This window comes from Carcharhinus amblyrhynchos, chromosome 23, assembly GCF_965287045.1.
Source record: "Carcharhinus amblyrhynchos chromosome 23, sCarAmb.v2.hapA, whole genome shotgun sequence".
Taxonomy (NCBI): Eukaryota; Metazoa; Chordata; class Chondrichthyes; order Carcharhiniformes; family Carcharhinidae; genus Carcharhinus; species Carcharhinus amblyrhynchos.
The window spans coordinates 23,619,008-23,634,748 of record NC_137346.1 but is presented as its reverse complement, the minus strand read 5'-3'; the positions used below and the strand labels follow the sequence as shown (position 1 = coordinate 23,634,748).

General features: G+C 41.4%; 1 protein-coding gene across 1 annotated transcript; it reads left to right on the top strand.

Moving 5' to 3' along the window:
• The first annotated feature begins 1,231 nt into the window (after positions 1–1,231).
• Positions 1,232–15,257, top strand: LOC145357580 (uncharacterized). Its single transcript, XM_080211056.1, has 5 exons — positions 1,232–1,310; positions 1,387–1,483; positions 4,810–4,928; positions 11,456–11,613; positions 15,122–15,257. The coding sequence occupies exons 1-5, from the start codon at positions 1,299–1,301 to the stop codon at positions 15,255–15,257; spliced, it is 522 nt and encodes a 173-aa protein (XP_080067182.1). The 5' UTR covers positions 1,232–1,298.
• Positions 15,258–15,741: the final 484 nt, after the last annotated feature.

Genomic DNA, 15,741 nt, shown 5'->3' with positions numbered 1-15,741 from the left:
CATAACTCTTTACAGATTACCATTATGTCCTTTTTGTATGTTATCAATGTGAAAAAATGACACTGACTGACTTTCACTCCCACACAAAAATAAGGTTTGCTAACCTCTCTGCAAGTCTTACACTCTTGTGCAGTGTTTAAAGTTTATTTATTAGTGTCAGAAGTAGACTTATATTAACACTGCAATGAAGTTATTGTGAAAATCCCCTAGTCACCACACTCTGGCACCTGTTCGGGTACACTGAGGGAAAATTTAGCATGGCCAATAAACCTACCCGGCATGTTTTTCAGACTGTGGGAGGAAACCAGAGTACCCAGAGGAAACCCACACAGAATGGAGAGAAAATATTAACTCCATGTAGACAGCCAGGAATTGAACCCAGGTCCCTTGTACTGTGAGGCAGCAGCACTAACCACTGTGCCAGTGTTAAAGGAGTACTGGATTTCTTATGTTTTTGAGGCACTGTCTTGTTGTTGGGACATTAAACCCGCATCTAAATGATGTTTCTGGTGAATATTAAAGTTTCCATTGCAGTACTCCAAGACTACAAGGTTCTTCTGGTGCTCTGGTTCTCTCAAAACTCATCATTCACTTCCACGGCTTCTGTCAAACTTTGCTCTGCTCAAATTGGTCAACACATTTCCCTGCAAAAACCCCAGATTGTATTTCAAAGCAATTCCGACAAATGTACACTGAACAAGTCATTTGAAAGAGATATGAGAAGATGCAATAAAAATACAAACTTGCTTTACACTTTTTAATGCATGTTACTCCTCTTTAAATGTATTGACATAGGGACCACAATTCTCTGACCTCGATTGCAGTTGGGATTTTCTGGTCCCGATGCACTGAATGGACTAAATGTGTTGACCAATTTGAGTGCCACATTCTGGCAGCAGTGATGGGGTATTCGACATCAGAGAATCCCAGCCAGGAACCCAATTTACCACAAAGCCATGCCATCCCTAATCAAAAGCGCAAATGATTAATAATTTTCTTTTCAACTTCCATTAGTTCCACTATTTTAGTTTCACCTCATCACAGGATAATTGCAATTGGTTTTAACTTGAACTGGTGACATTATAAAGGAAGTGTAATTAGTTATTTTAAAACACCCATGTAATTTCTGTTCTCAGACTACATTGAAGGTGTGGCCTCAACATCATTTAAACAAGTAGTAACAAGCAGGTGGAATAAATTCTTAAACCATTGTTCACAACCTTTGACTTGCGTCCAAGTTGACACATTAGATTGAAATCTCAAATGAGCTTTGTTGCAAGAGCTGCATTTCACTTCCAATGCCAAAACAGGTAAAAATAGTTTGTAAACTTTGCATGAAAACATTTATATTTTTCAACCAGATATATTTAACTTCTTTCTTTCCAGACCAATCAGCGGGAAGGCTTTGAGAATTCTTCAGGTGCAGGTTTTTCTAAACGTACAATACGGTTTGACCTGCCCATTGACATTCGGTTACTTGAAGGTAGGCGATGTGATGTTTGTTCCTTACATTCATTATCTGATATAGCGGTGAATACCAAATAACTATTCCATTGAAAAGAGAGGATTCACCAAAAAACACTGGGAGGTGAAATTACACTCGGGAGAGAACACAAAGTGAGAAACATTGCAATTACCACCAGTTATATCTCACATCCAATGTTCAGTACTATGGAAGTTAATGGAACTGAATTTCAGGCAGAGTATAACAGGTGAATAATAAACTACTTGGTAAGTTTGACCTTGCACTACTTGAAGCACATTTGAGGGATTTTTCTTTTGTTTAGTTAGGACATAAGCAAAAGTATTATTCCAAATTTCAGTTTTGTTGGGGCAGCATGTAGGCACAGTAGTTAGCATTGCTGCCTCACAGTGCTAGGGACTTGGGCTCAATTCCTGGCTTCGGTTGCTGTCTGTGCAGAGTCTGCATGTTCTCCCTGTGTCTGTGTATGTTTGCTCTGGGTGCCCCAGTTTCCTCCCACAGTTCAAAAGACTTGCTGATTAGGTTTTCACAGTAATTTTATTGCAGTTAATGTAACCCTGCTTGTGGCACTAATAATAAATAAACTTAAATTGTAAAACACATACATCATTTAATGCACAGCAAATCTGACAAGCTGTTATATAGGGAAATAGTACTAGTAAATGATTTAACATACACCAACATTACACAATGTATACAGCCTTTCTATCTGAAATCAAGATAGTGGGGGAGAGTTTGCATTGTAAATCAGGCAGGAACTGAGTAATGCTTGTCTGAGGAACGACTGTGAAATCAATGCTGTTGTTGGGGGGGTGGGCACAGTGGCACACTGATTAGCACTGCTGCCTCACAGCGCAAGGGACTTGACGTTCGATTCTGGCTTTAGGTGACTGTATGTGTGGAGTTTGCACTTTCTCCCCATGTCTGTGTGGGTTTCCTCCTTGATAAGGTTAAAAATCACAAAAAATTGAAAAGTCACATAAGCTGCAAGCTGAATCTCTGTCACACAGGGAATCTATATTTTGATTAAAACAGACCCAGATAAGAGTTAAGGACCATTTAATTGAATGATAGCAGCTGCATCTCATGTCTGCCCATCAGAATAAGGAACAATGGGAAGGGAGATTGATATATCATTGGTCAAAGATATAGCTATCATTTCTTAATGATATAACATGCACAAATTTTAATTGGACACTATATCCTTATGTATGCATGATGTAACCTGAATCAATAATTCTGAGTGGATAGAGATAACTCTGAAAATGTGATTGATTTGTGCTAATTAGTTGTAATAAAATTTGAAACTCTAATTGTTTATGTATACCTGAATTCTGCACTCCGGCTAGTTGTGACTTTCCAGGGTCTGAGCTGCGTGGGTTTATTAAAACAGCTGTTTAAGAGAACTCCGTAACTTGGTCTGATTACTTGAAGGGTAAAGTTGTGTTCAATTAAATGGCTGACATCAAAGCCCACAACATTCTCACAGTCCAAAGATGTGCAGATTAGATGAATTGGCCATGCTAAATTACCTCTCAGTGTCAGAGGGTTAGCAGGGTAAATACATGGGGTTACAGGGAAGGACATGTACGGGATTATTGTCAGTGCAGCTTGATGGGCAAAATGGCCTCCTTCTGTAGGGATTCTGTAATGAAGAATCTGCATGAAATATGCGAGCCTTAGGCAGCTCACAGATCTTTGGGGCAGGGTAAGGGTGGGTGTTTAGGTGAAATGGTGGTTGGGACAGCTGATTTTGACAAAATCTACAATAATGAGGGTGAAAGTGTAGGGAATGAAAGGAAGCAACAATAGTTAGAAGAATGTAACATTCTTGGAAATATTGATTGCAGCAAGGAGGGAAACCCATAGGCAATAACTCAATGTTAAACAGGCACTTCAGTTTCTCTTGTTATAAACTTAAGCCCCTCTCAAATTCTCCTCAGTGCAGGTAAGTCCTCAGTCCCTCTCAAATTCTCCTCAGTGCCAGCCTGAGTGGCAACCAGCAAAAATCCAATTGACTGATGATGTTTGGCATTCATTTTAAAAGGACTCGGAACACTGGTTTCCAAGGTGAAGAAATACAGCCCTTTGAAATCTACAGAGGAAGTCAGCATGGAGACATTTTTTTGATTTGATTTATTATTATCACATGTATTAGTACACAGTAAAAAAAAATTGTTTCTTGCACAGTAGACAGACAAAGCACACCTTACATAGAAAAGAAAAGGAAAGAGTGCAGAATGTAGTGTTACAGTCATAGCTAGGGTATAGAGAAAGATCAACTAAATGTGAGGTAGGTCCATTCAAAAGTCTGATGGCAGCAAGGAAAGAACTGATCTTGAGTGGGTTGGTACGTGCCCTCAGACTTTTGTATCTTTTTCCCGATGGAAAAAAGTGGAAGAGAATATGTCCAGGGTGTGTGGGGTCCTTAATTATACTGGCTGCCTTTCCAAGACAGCGGGAAGTGTAGACAGAGTCAATGGATGGGAGGCTGGTTTGCATGATGGACTGGGCTTTGTTCACAACCCTTTGTAGTTTCTTGCAGTCTTGGGCAGAGCAGGAGCCATACAAAGCTGTGATACAACCAGAAAGAAAGCTTGGCAGAATGGGTCCGCAGGCATCCATTTTTCCTCTGTTAGATGCAGTTAGGACACAAAGCAAAACTAAAATAGTTTTTGTCTGTTTGGAATGCAGGTAATAAATTAAAATACAAAGAACTTTCCTCTCTTTCCCATTAATGGAGGTTAGCACAGGACAGAGATGACAAATGTTGATAATTTAACTGAAGTGTAATGTAAGATCAAATAAAATTGATCACCAATGTTACAAAATTATGTTTATATCACCTGCATCACAATACAGGTTCAGTAAAACTGGAGGATCTGCCATTTTCTAATTTGTATTTTGTTCTCACTGGAGTGACGGGGGTTGAGGGGAGACCAGATAGAAGTCTACAAGATTATGAGAGGCATGGACAGAGTGGATAGTCAGAAGTTTTTTTCCAGGGTGGAAGAGTCAATTACTAGGGGCAGCAGGGGTTTAAGGTGCAAGGGGCAAGTTTTAAAAGAGATGTACGAGGCAGATTTTTTACATAGAGAGTGGTGGGTGCCTGGAACTTGTTGCCGGGGGAGATAGTGGAAGCGGATATGGTAGTGACTTTTAAGGGCGTCTTGACAAGTACATGAATGAGATGAGAATTGAGGGATGTGGTCTCCGGAAACATAGGGGGTTTTAATTAAGTCAGGCAGCATGGTCGGTGCAGGCTTGGAGGGCCAAAGGGCCTGTTCCTGTGCTGAAATTTTCTTTGTTCTTTGTTCTTATTGCAGGCATGTCACCAACTCAGTATTTACGTGCCCACTGCCGATGTGATGAAGATTTAACTTTGTTGTACAAAACAGCTTTTATTAAGCAAGATAAGGATAAGGATGGTCAAATTAACATGACGGTAGGAGCTTTGTTCTTTGCTAAGTGAAATTTATCTCCATATTATTATGAATGAAGCAAATATCACAAGATCTTGTAACAATTTCTTAAAAAACTAGAACATGGAACATTGAAGATAATCAGCTCTGGACTGCTGCCTGATTTCTATCCAAGCCCCTGTCCAAAGTGTCAAACAGATTAGAGAATTAAACATGCAGTTCAAAGAGTGATGTGGGCAGAAGGGGTTTCCATTCATGAGGCACAGACACCAATATCCCAGAAAAAATGGGCTGTTCCATGTTCAACTTCAAACAGGCTGGGACCATTATCCTGGCCACTCATATAACTAGGACTGAAAACAGAACTTTAAATTAACTGCGGTTGGCAGGGAGGGGGAAGGAATTAAAAAATCTGAAGATAAAAGTTCAGAAAATTTCAGGCAACAAGACATTGTAGCAATGGGGATAAAGACAAGTAGAGTAGAACAGGCAGGGACAAAGAGTTTAATAGTAATATTGCATTAGTGAGTAAGGTCTCTTCAGGAACTGGTAGCAAAAGAATGAAATTAAAGGCTCTTTATCTGAATGCATAAAACACCCAAGCTGAAATGGATGAAGTAACAGCACAAATGGAAATAAGTTGTTTGGATTTAATTGCCATTATAGAGATATGGTTACCTGGTGACCAAATTAATCTTCCAAGGTGCACAATATTTCAAAAGGACAGATAGAATGGTGGAGGAGGAGGGGTAATGGTAAAGGATGACATAGGTATATGAGTGAGAAAGGATTTTGGCTCAGAAAATTATGGGGCTTGATTTTAGCGATTCCCCACTAGGCATTGGGGTGCTGTTTTATCGGGGGTAGGGGGGGACATTAAATGTTTTAGGTGGCTAGCTCACCATCTTCCTGCGCACCCACAATGTAGTTCCCATAAAACTGTAGGCGAGCAAGTGCCGAAGTCATTGACCCACCATTTCTTAAGACAAGCAATTGAGCTTTATAACAAGCCAATTGACCCAAATTGCTCACACTATAATATGGTTGGAGTGGGCAGGTGGAGAAGAGTGGGCTGGCTGTTTTTATAACTCAACTGTTTAAAAGGCAGAAAGGGTGTCAGGGAATGTCCTGTGCTCATTGGATGTACTCCCAAAGATGATACTTTCTCACATGCCGTTCAAAATCCATCCCCCCCTTACCCCTTCCTATGGTTCCCAACACACTCTTGCCCCAGATGCTTGGGACTTGTATTAGTTTGCGATCCATTGTATGAGGATAGATTTTTTAAAAATATTTTTGAGGAATATTGTGTTATTCTGTGAAGAAGGACATGTATTTGTGTGTGTGTGTAAACACTGTTTTGAAGCTGTAGACAACTTCACTGGGAGAATTGGGAGATGAAAAGGAGTAGAAGTTCTATATGCATGCATTTCTAATGAAGCTATGGTTAGTGGATTTAAAAGTAAATCAATAAAATTTAGAAATTTGCATTAGGAGGTAGAAAGTGACTTGATTTCTTTTCAGCTGTTAAATTTCAAAGGGGAATAAGGCATTTACACCCAAAAAGGTATAATAAGTAAACAAGAGAATATTATTAATTTTTATTCAACTCAAAAGAGAAGGCAGTATAAAAAAAGAAAGATTTTATATTTTGGAAAAGTTAAGTAAAATGTGGTAGAAATGGATGGAATTAGAAATAGCAAGAGTCATAAAACACTGGTAGGAATAATCTATAGGCTCCCTAACAGTCGTTATACCACTGGATAGAACATTAAACATGAAATTATTGGAATAAGTACCACAGGCAATGTAGTAATTATGAGAACTTTAATCTTCAGGTAGACTGGGCAAATCAAATTGACAAAGATGATTTTGTAGAATATTTTCATGAAGACAGTTGGGGTTAAAACTATTTTAGATCTGGTAAGGTACAATAAGGGAGGGTTAATTCATAAATCACATTGTAAAAAATCTGCTGGGAACTACTGATCATAATACAATTGAATTCAATGTTAAGTTTGAAAGTGACATGCTCAAATGGCAGATCAAGATCTTAAATTTAGACTAAGCCAGTAATGAAGAGAAAGCTGGCTAAGATTGCCTGGCATGCCCAACTTTGTTTAAAGTGGCACCATCACACACACCTTTTCTTCCAGAGAGGTGGGTGCAAGATAGAGCTGAGTCCAACAATCGACCCCATAAGCAGATCCTAGATGGCCACCAGGGTAGGTGAGTGTGGAGGCAACCTGGTTAGAAGGTCCAGCATTGTTCTCTGGAATTTTGTCCCACTTGTGATATAAACATTAATGTCCTCTCGCACACACCCCTAAAACCTTTCCCCCTTCACCTGCTTCCAGTAGAACATCCATAGCTCCCATTGCAATTCAATGCCAACTCATGCCCCCCACAGACTCGCATAGGCTCCATACCCTTTATCAACTCACCCAGTATCCACTGTGGGCAGACCTCACAAACCAAATGGAAATTAAATAATTTGAACTTTTAAACATCTACACTTTGATTGTAGAAAACTCCCATTTGTGAGATGCATTGAAAGTTTTTAAAATGTTAGAAGTTAATTTCTTTAAAAAAAGTCTATTCATACCTGATATCTATTATGGCTGATTTTTCAATAGAAAGTTTAAGCTATCCATCAAATTATGAACTCAGATCCCCTGTTTAGATAAGTGTAGCCTTTGAAACTCAGGCAATGTTGTATAATGATTTAATAATAGTCTTAGGGAAATCTCAACAAAACAACTCGAACAGATGCTACATCAGTTGGCCTGTCAATTAAAGTAATTTAGCAGAGGTTATTTTCCTCTACAATCATTGCCATCTAAACCCAATTTTACATGATTAAAGTACTGGGAACATTAAAATTTCAGACAGTCAAGCCGTGACAGTTAAATTTATCTTATCTGCCTTTCAAGATCATTTACACCTAGTCCAGGAATTTCACACAATGGGTTAAAGCCTTTGTAACAGTGAAAATGGGGGCTGTTTACTCTCAGTATTGAGATCAAGTAATCCCGCTGATTTGGATTTTCCCCATTGTCAATCATGCCCCCCTTCCTTAACCTATTGGCAAAAATTAGGTGTGTTGGAATTGGGGATGGGACTTCCACATCCAGGTCCTGCCTGACTTGTTAAAGACCCTTTGTTTTTATTTATAGAAGCTGAGAGTTCTCTGACACACTTATACCATTGGAATGATTGTCAGGAATCTGTTGCTATTTAAAACACTAAAAGACCACTGCAGCTTTCAAATTACTTTTGGCACAAATTTGTGGACTTAACTCAATTAGGTGAACTCAAACATGTAAAGATTCACTTAATTCATGTTAGCAAAAGCAGTACAGATTTACTATCAGTTTGGAATAGCCTAAATACTCCTTATGATCTCTAAGAAAGCAATCATCAAAGGATTTAGAATTAACTCCAGCCACATCTAAAATGTAAAACCAGAGCTCTGATTTTTCCATTTGTTACATTGAGAAAGAGGTCTGCAAACAACACAGCACATCAGAGGCATATGTACACTCCTAGCACACAAAAAGCAAATATCAGGCAAGGGAAACTTTGAATTGTTTTATATGGGGAGTCCAGTTCATTGTTTGTACAGAAAATATGAATCTTCAGAATATGTTTTACATGGCTATTCCATGGCTGATATCCAGCTGATAAACTCAGTCAAGATCTGCCAAAGAATCTGTAAATGATGGCTTTGCATTCCTCCCTTTATATACTCTGTAAGCAAAACAATATAATGATTGTGAGAGTGTTCAGCAGGTATTGAGGTGGAGATGCCAGCAATGGGCCGGGTTGGGCACAATAAGAAGTCTCATTACACCAGGTTAAAGTCCAACAGGTTTATTTAGAATCACAAGCTTTCGGACTGCTGCTCCTTCACCAGGCATGTAATAAGGACAAATGGACACACCATTTCCCCAGCATCAATGTTAATTATTTGAGCTAATTGCATACAAAGGTTGAGTTGCACATGAAGGAAAATTTACACGCAGAAGACAGCCAATTAAAGCATTAACCTGTTGATGCTTCAGTGCTGCCCAGATCCCTCCAATAGTCACAGACTGGATGAAGCTACTTGGTGACATCATAACCTCGCTTCCTATCTGTTTTACAACTGGGTGAAATTAGGACAGCAAACATGGTATAAATTACTGCGAGCAGTCATAACTTTCTACTCATGATATAATTTCTTTGTGTTGCGGTTTTCCTTTCTTTGCAGCAAGACTCCCGCCAAGGGTGCAATTGCACCGGGGTGGGTATAGAGGAGATTCACTAGGATGCTGCCTGGGATTGAACATTTAAGTTATGAAGAGAGGTTGGATAGGCTTGAGTTGTTTTCGTTGGAGTGGAGAAGGCTGAGGGGTGACCTGATCGAAGTGTACAAGATTATGAGGAACATGGACAGAGTAGATGAGCAGCAGCTGTTCCCCATTGTTGCAGGGGACATAGGTTTAAGGCGTGGGGCAGGAGGTTTAGGGGGGATCTGAGGAAAAACCTTTTTACCCAGAGGGTGGTAATGGTCTGGAATGCACTGCCTGGGAGGGTGGTAGAGGTGGGCTGCCTCACATCCTTTAAAAAATACCTGGATGAATATTTGGCATGTCATAACATTCAAGGCTATGGGCCAAGTGCTGGTAAATGGGATTAGATGGGACCTCAGATATTTCTCGTGGGCCAGCAAAGATTCGAATGCCATAGGGCCTCGTATGCACTGTATGATTCTATGATCTGTAATAATAATGAGGCTGGATAATGAAAAATGATGAATAACCTCAAGATTGAGCTCGATACGTGTTGTGTAGTCTTGGCCGATGGCGAATGGTTTATTCTGTGGCAACCCAAAATAGTGTGGAACAGTAAAACAATGGGCAGCACAGTGCTTAGCACTGCTGCCTCACAGTGCCAAGGAGCCAGGTCCAATTCCAGCCTTGGATGACTGTCTGAGTGGAGTTTGCACATTCTTCCCGTGTCTGTGTGGGTTTCCTCCGGGTCCTCTGGTTTCCTCCCACAGTCCAAAGTTGTGTAGGTTAGTTGGGTTGGCCATACTAAGCTGACCCTTAGTACCAGAGGCATTAGCAGGTAATTACGTGGTATTATGGGGATAGGGCATGGGTAGAATTGTTGGTGCAGGCTCGATAGGCCATATGGCCTACTGCTGGGATTCTATTCTATTCTATTCAACTTTATAAGACCCTTGTTGCAACTTTATAAGACCCTTGTCAGGCCTCATTTGGAGTACTGTGCGCAGTTCTGGTCGCCTCACTATAGGAAAGACGTAGAAGCTATTGAAAGGATACAGAGGAGATTTACAAGGATGTTGCCTGGACTGGGAGGCATGCCTTATGAAGTTAGGTTGAGGGAACTGGGTCTCTTTTCCCTGGAGAGACGTAGGTTGAGAGGCGACCTGATAGAGGTTTATAAAATGTTGAGAGGAATAGATAGGGTGGATTCTCAGAGGCTATTTCCCCAGGTTGAAATGGTCGCTACGAGAGGACACAGGTTTAAGGTGCGGGGAGGAAAGTACAGAAGTGATGTTGGGGGTAAGTTTTTCACTCAGAGGGTGGTGAGTGAATGGAATCGGCTGCCGTCAGTGGTGGTGGAGGCGAACTCGCTGGGGTCTTTTAAAAGACTTCTGGATGAGTATATGGGGTTTTATGGGATTGGGGGTTATAGATAGGTGTTGATGTGATCGGCGCAACTCGTGGGCCGAAGGGCCTGTTTGTGCTGTAGTGTTCTATGTTCTATTCACCACTGCTAATGGGCTAATTGTAAAATAGTAAGCAGGCCAGCAACGCATGTGGAAATTGCCCAGATCAGCCTTCCATATACACTCTTGCTAATGTCAGTCATGTTACAAGCTAATAACTCTTTCACCAGGCTGAGTGTGGACTCGGCACCAGTTTGAAATATTGTCCATGTTCGTGCTGTGGTTTGGAGTTACATCATATTCTGCTGGCACTGATTGGACAGTGAATTGGCCTGTGGATAAGTAAAGATTCGCTGCCATTTATATCAAATGCAGCTGAAGCTAGCGCAGGAGAAACACATCTTAGTACTTTTAACATTGCAGCACAACTGTTTGCCGATGACTAACATGAGAGATTAAGCTTTTGGAGGAATTTGTTACATCGTGGACTAATAATTAGGCAAATAAAAACTCCACAGTGACATAACAATACCCTTTAAAATAATTAAGCATTGGAATATGGTTTGCCCAATGGTTCAGTGTGTTAATGCGTCATGCAGATTGGAGCTGATACAGACATGGATCTTGGTGTGTGACATCAAAAGAAAATCTGACCCACTATCAAAAGTTTTGAACATTTAGCTTTGGAAGCCTGTTTGAAAGTTTGGGTGCCTGATTTAAAGTCAGTGTTGCTATCTGTATTTTGAGATGTTAAGCACTTCTAACTCAGTTATTCAGGCCACGCTCAGTACTCGAAACATGACTACTTGTTTAACTGCTGACTGTCTGTGCCATGTTGAAGTCTTGGTCTTACTTGGACTTACTTTTCAGGAAATGGAAAGTGCACTGCTGTTTGTCTACAAACTCCATGAAAGCCACATTCAGAAACTGTACAGTTTGACAAACATCAATGAAGATTTCAAAATGGACCTGAAATTATTCATAGCTCTAGCTTGCTTGATGTCCAGAATCTTATATAAAGAGCCCATGTGAGTACTGTGTCTTATTAACATTGCTCTTCATCTCACCACTCTTCTCCCATGAAGCTGCCACACTTTGAAATACTCTGGGTGTCCAATAATTAGTTGTCTTCAGTGAGAAGATGGGACAGTGTCTATATTCCACCTAATGTGTCTGGGAATGGTATGTTTGCCACAAATGCTTAGCTCAGCTGTTCAAACAAAGCATTTCCAGTACCCTACTCACAGCCGAAAACCCAACCAAGTGCAACTGGAAACTTTACAACCCTTTGTTGGAGAGATCATAATCTCCATGACCTTTGTTTGCACAGGTTTGGATATATGGTGTAACTGTACAAACAGTTCCCTTGCTGATATCCAACTCAGATGGTATCACTGCAATACTGACCCGAATTCTCCAATGTTGTTCGTCCCACCACTGCTGCCAGTGAGAATGGAGAATTTTGATACTCAAGTATTCATTGACACAGGACTGTAGAGTCCCAGTGACGTTGGAAAATTCCAGCCATAATGTAATTAACACAAAGGAAGCTAAGGAATCTGAAGTATATGTTCCATAAAATGGAAAGCTTTGGGTCAAAAAGTTCTTTTTTGATTTGAATTTATTGCATTAGGACTCCTTAATTAATTTTTTTACGCATCATAGATTGTTGATATAACTTTAACGTGGAACATATGTAACAGCTTTGGAATAAATTTATTTTTTGTTTGTTTTTGGGCAGTGGGCAATGATGAGCCATTTCTTGCCCAATTCTAGTTACTCTGAGAAAGTGGCAATGACCCATTGTTTTTTGCCAGCTATGGTCTGCATTCCATTGGTGCTTTTAAGTTCCTTTTCGGTTGGAAATTCCAAGATTTTGATCCAGCGATGAGCAGTGGCCAAGTTAGGTTGGTGCATGACTTGGAGGGGAATTGGTGGCAATGATTGAAGGCCACCCTTCTCAGTGACAGTGCATAGGAAATATTACGTTCAGTTTGTGATTGTTGGAAAGAAGTTCTGTTTAAATCAGCCATCTTTCAAATGATCATGTATTTAAAAAGCTAGAGCTGGGGTGGTTGCCTTCTGGTGTTTAGTTTTCAATGTGTGATTGTCTCTGTTTCTGATTCCAATTGAACTTTCTAGCACTGGGGGTGGTGGGGTGGGGCGTCATCTGTTTATCATGGAAAAGGTAGATGCCAGCGCTGCTAAAAAGCATAATCAAGGACCCCCACGCACCCTGGACATTCTCTCTTCCACCTTCTTCCATTGGGAAAAAGATACACAATCTGAGGTTACATACCAACTGACCCAAGAACAGCTTCTTCCCTGCTGTCACCAGACTTTTGAATGGACCTACCTCGCATTAAGTTGATCTTTCTCTACACTCTAGCTATGACTGTAACACTACATTCTGCACCCTCTCCTTTCCTTCCCTATTAACTGAATGTTTTGTCAGTATAGCACACAAGAAACGATACTTTTCACTGTATACCAATACATGTAACAGTAATAAATCAAATCAGATCAGAAGATCTAAGGTGCCCTCCATCTTTGATGGCTTTCCTTTCCTCAAAAGACCATCTGAGAACTGTAGCACAGAGCTGGATCTGGTATACCAGTCGGTGGGTGGCAGTTGGTGCACTGGTGACTGGGGCTGGGATCTTATGGTGCCAGCAGCAAATTGTTTTATCTGTGGACTTCACAGCAGTTCTACAACTCAACTCCCTAACCTGGAACTGAGTGTGGTAAAAGAATGCAGGCATGATGATGGCCCCAATTCTCTTTAAAGGAACTCTGGCAGTGGACGGAGAAGCTGCAGAAAAACTTTCCTGTGAAGGCTTGTGCAATTGAAGAAAGGGAAGCAATATTGGGATGGCTGCCCCCCTTTTGTTCTCCAATTCTTCCCAGAGGATTGCGTTGGAGACAGTGAGAGTTCTGTTTCCTCAGGATGGGAGGGAGAGGCCAGCCTTTCAAATTAAAGAGAACAAGATCTCCTTCCAGGTGGATTAGATGGGCAATGCATAGCCATCAGCTGTCAACATCACCAGAGCCCTGAGTTCCTTTGCCTCTGCTGCTCCCAGGGATCTTTGGGTGGCAACTGCAGGATCTGCTGTTCACCAGTAGTCTCCTGGTAACTGATGCCTTGTTATCATATATATGGAATCCCTACAGTGCAGAAGGAGGCCATTCAGCCCATGAACTCTGCACCAACTACAATCCTACCCAGGCCCCATTCCCATAACCCCACATATTTACTCTGCTAATCCCACTGACACAGCATCAATTTAGCACGGCCTATCAACCTAACCTGCGCATTTTTGGACTGTGGGAGGAAACCCATGCAAACACTGGAAGAAGGTGTAAAATCAACACAGACAGTGATCCGAGGCTGGAATTGAACCCGTGTCCCTGGTGCTGCGAGACAGCAGTGCTAACCACTGTGCCGCCATGCCACCAACAATGAAAGAGGTTTGGCTGGTGGTATAGGAGGCTGTGGACAGCAGGAGAGTGGTGCCAAGCACCTTGATTCAGCGTCAAAGAAGGTCTAATGATCCCATTAGGTCAGAAAAAGTGAATGGTATTCCATTCTCAGCTACTAACCATCACTGACCTCCCAGCATTCTCCTGCACAGCACTCCTCTGATCAACACACCTTGCAGTTGGCGACTGCATAGTGTGAGAGCAATTCTTTCACAAAGGCAGGACAGCAGTGTTACAGCTTCACTGCTCGAAGCATTTCTAACCCGTCAGTTTTATTGTTCAATGACTCTCCCCTGTGCTGTTGCCTATTCACTCTGGTCAGTTCCACATAGCTCAGGAAACCCAGGCGCAGGCTTTTAAGTTCAGAGTGCCAGGTTAAATTCCCAATTACTTTCCAATTTCCATACGGAAATTATTCAGCTGACAGTGCCATGGGAATTTCCCATTCACCTGCAAACGCTCCGTGGTAAAAACAGGATGCAGGCAGGCTGATATTGGGTTTCCCAGCCAATGCCACATTTGGGGGCTTGCACCCAAAATACGTTTAAAGTTCAACCCCTAGTATCAGCTACATATATGCTTCATCTGAGGGGTTCCTGCTGAAGTTTTAGTTGGACCGTGACAGAAAGGCCATGGATTTTCAGCATCATAGCAGGAAAATGATAGATTGGGTGGAATGGTGGCACAGCAGTTAGCACTGCTGCCTCACAGAACCAGGAACCCATTCCTGGCTTGGGTCACTGACCGTACGGAGTTTGTATGTTCTCCCCGCATCTGCGAGGTTTTCCTCTGGGTGCTCCGGTTTCCTCCCACAGTCCAAAGCTGTGCAGATTAAGTGGATAGGCCATTAGATTCCAAAGATTCTATGATAGGGGGATTAGTGGGGTAAATGTGTGGGTTTATGGGGATAGGGCCTGGGTGGGATGCTTTATTGGAGAGTTAGTGCAGATTCAATGGGATGAATGGCCTCGATCTGCATTATAGGTTTTCTATGAAAGTGCAGGGCTGACTTGTTGGATGTTAATTGTTGTTCAATTTGATGTCTTTTGCCTGCAGAAATGACGCTATCAAACCAGATACTATTGCCAGAAAGGGTGTTCTAGAGAAAGCAGACTTCTATGCTTTGGATTGGAGAGTTTCTGAAGTTAATATTGGAACTGACCTTCGGATTCTACTTTCATACCTGCTTTAAGAAGAGAAAATGGAGGTCCCGATCAGAAGACAGAGTATTGTTAATGCTAAGATACAAAAAAAGCTGCATGTTTTTATGATCTTTAAATTGACCAATTTTAAAGTTCCTCTGGCCACTCCTTATCTTCGACCCTACATAACCTTCAACTCACCCAAAATTCTGCTGCCCATATCCTAACATGCACCAAGTCTCATTCACCTTGCTCTTGCTGACCTACACTGGTTCTTGGTCTGACAATGCTCAATTACAGCACTGCGCTCAAATCCCCTGACGGCCTTGCCCCCTTGCTATGTCTGAAACCTTCTCAAGACCTACAAGGCTTTGAGATCTCTATGGCCTCTTGGGCATCTCCAATTTTAATCATTCCCCTTTTGCCAGCTTTGCCTTCAGCTGCCAAGGTCATGAGCTCTGAAGTTCCCTCCTTGAACCTTTCTTGCCTCCTTTAAGACATTTCTTAAAACCTACCTCTTTGACAAATCTTTTA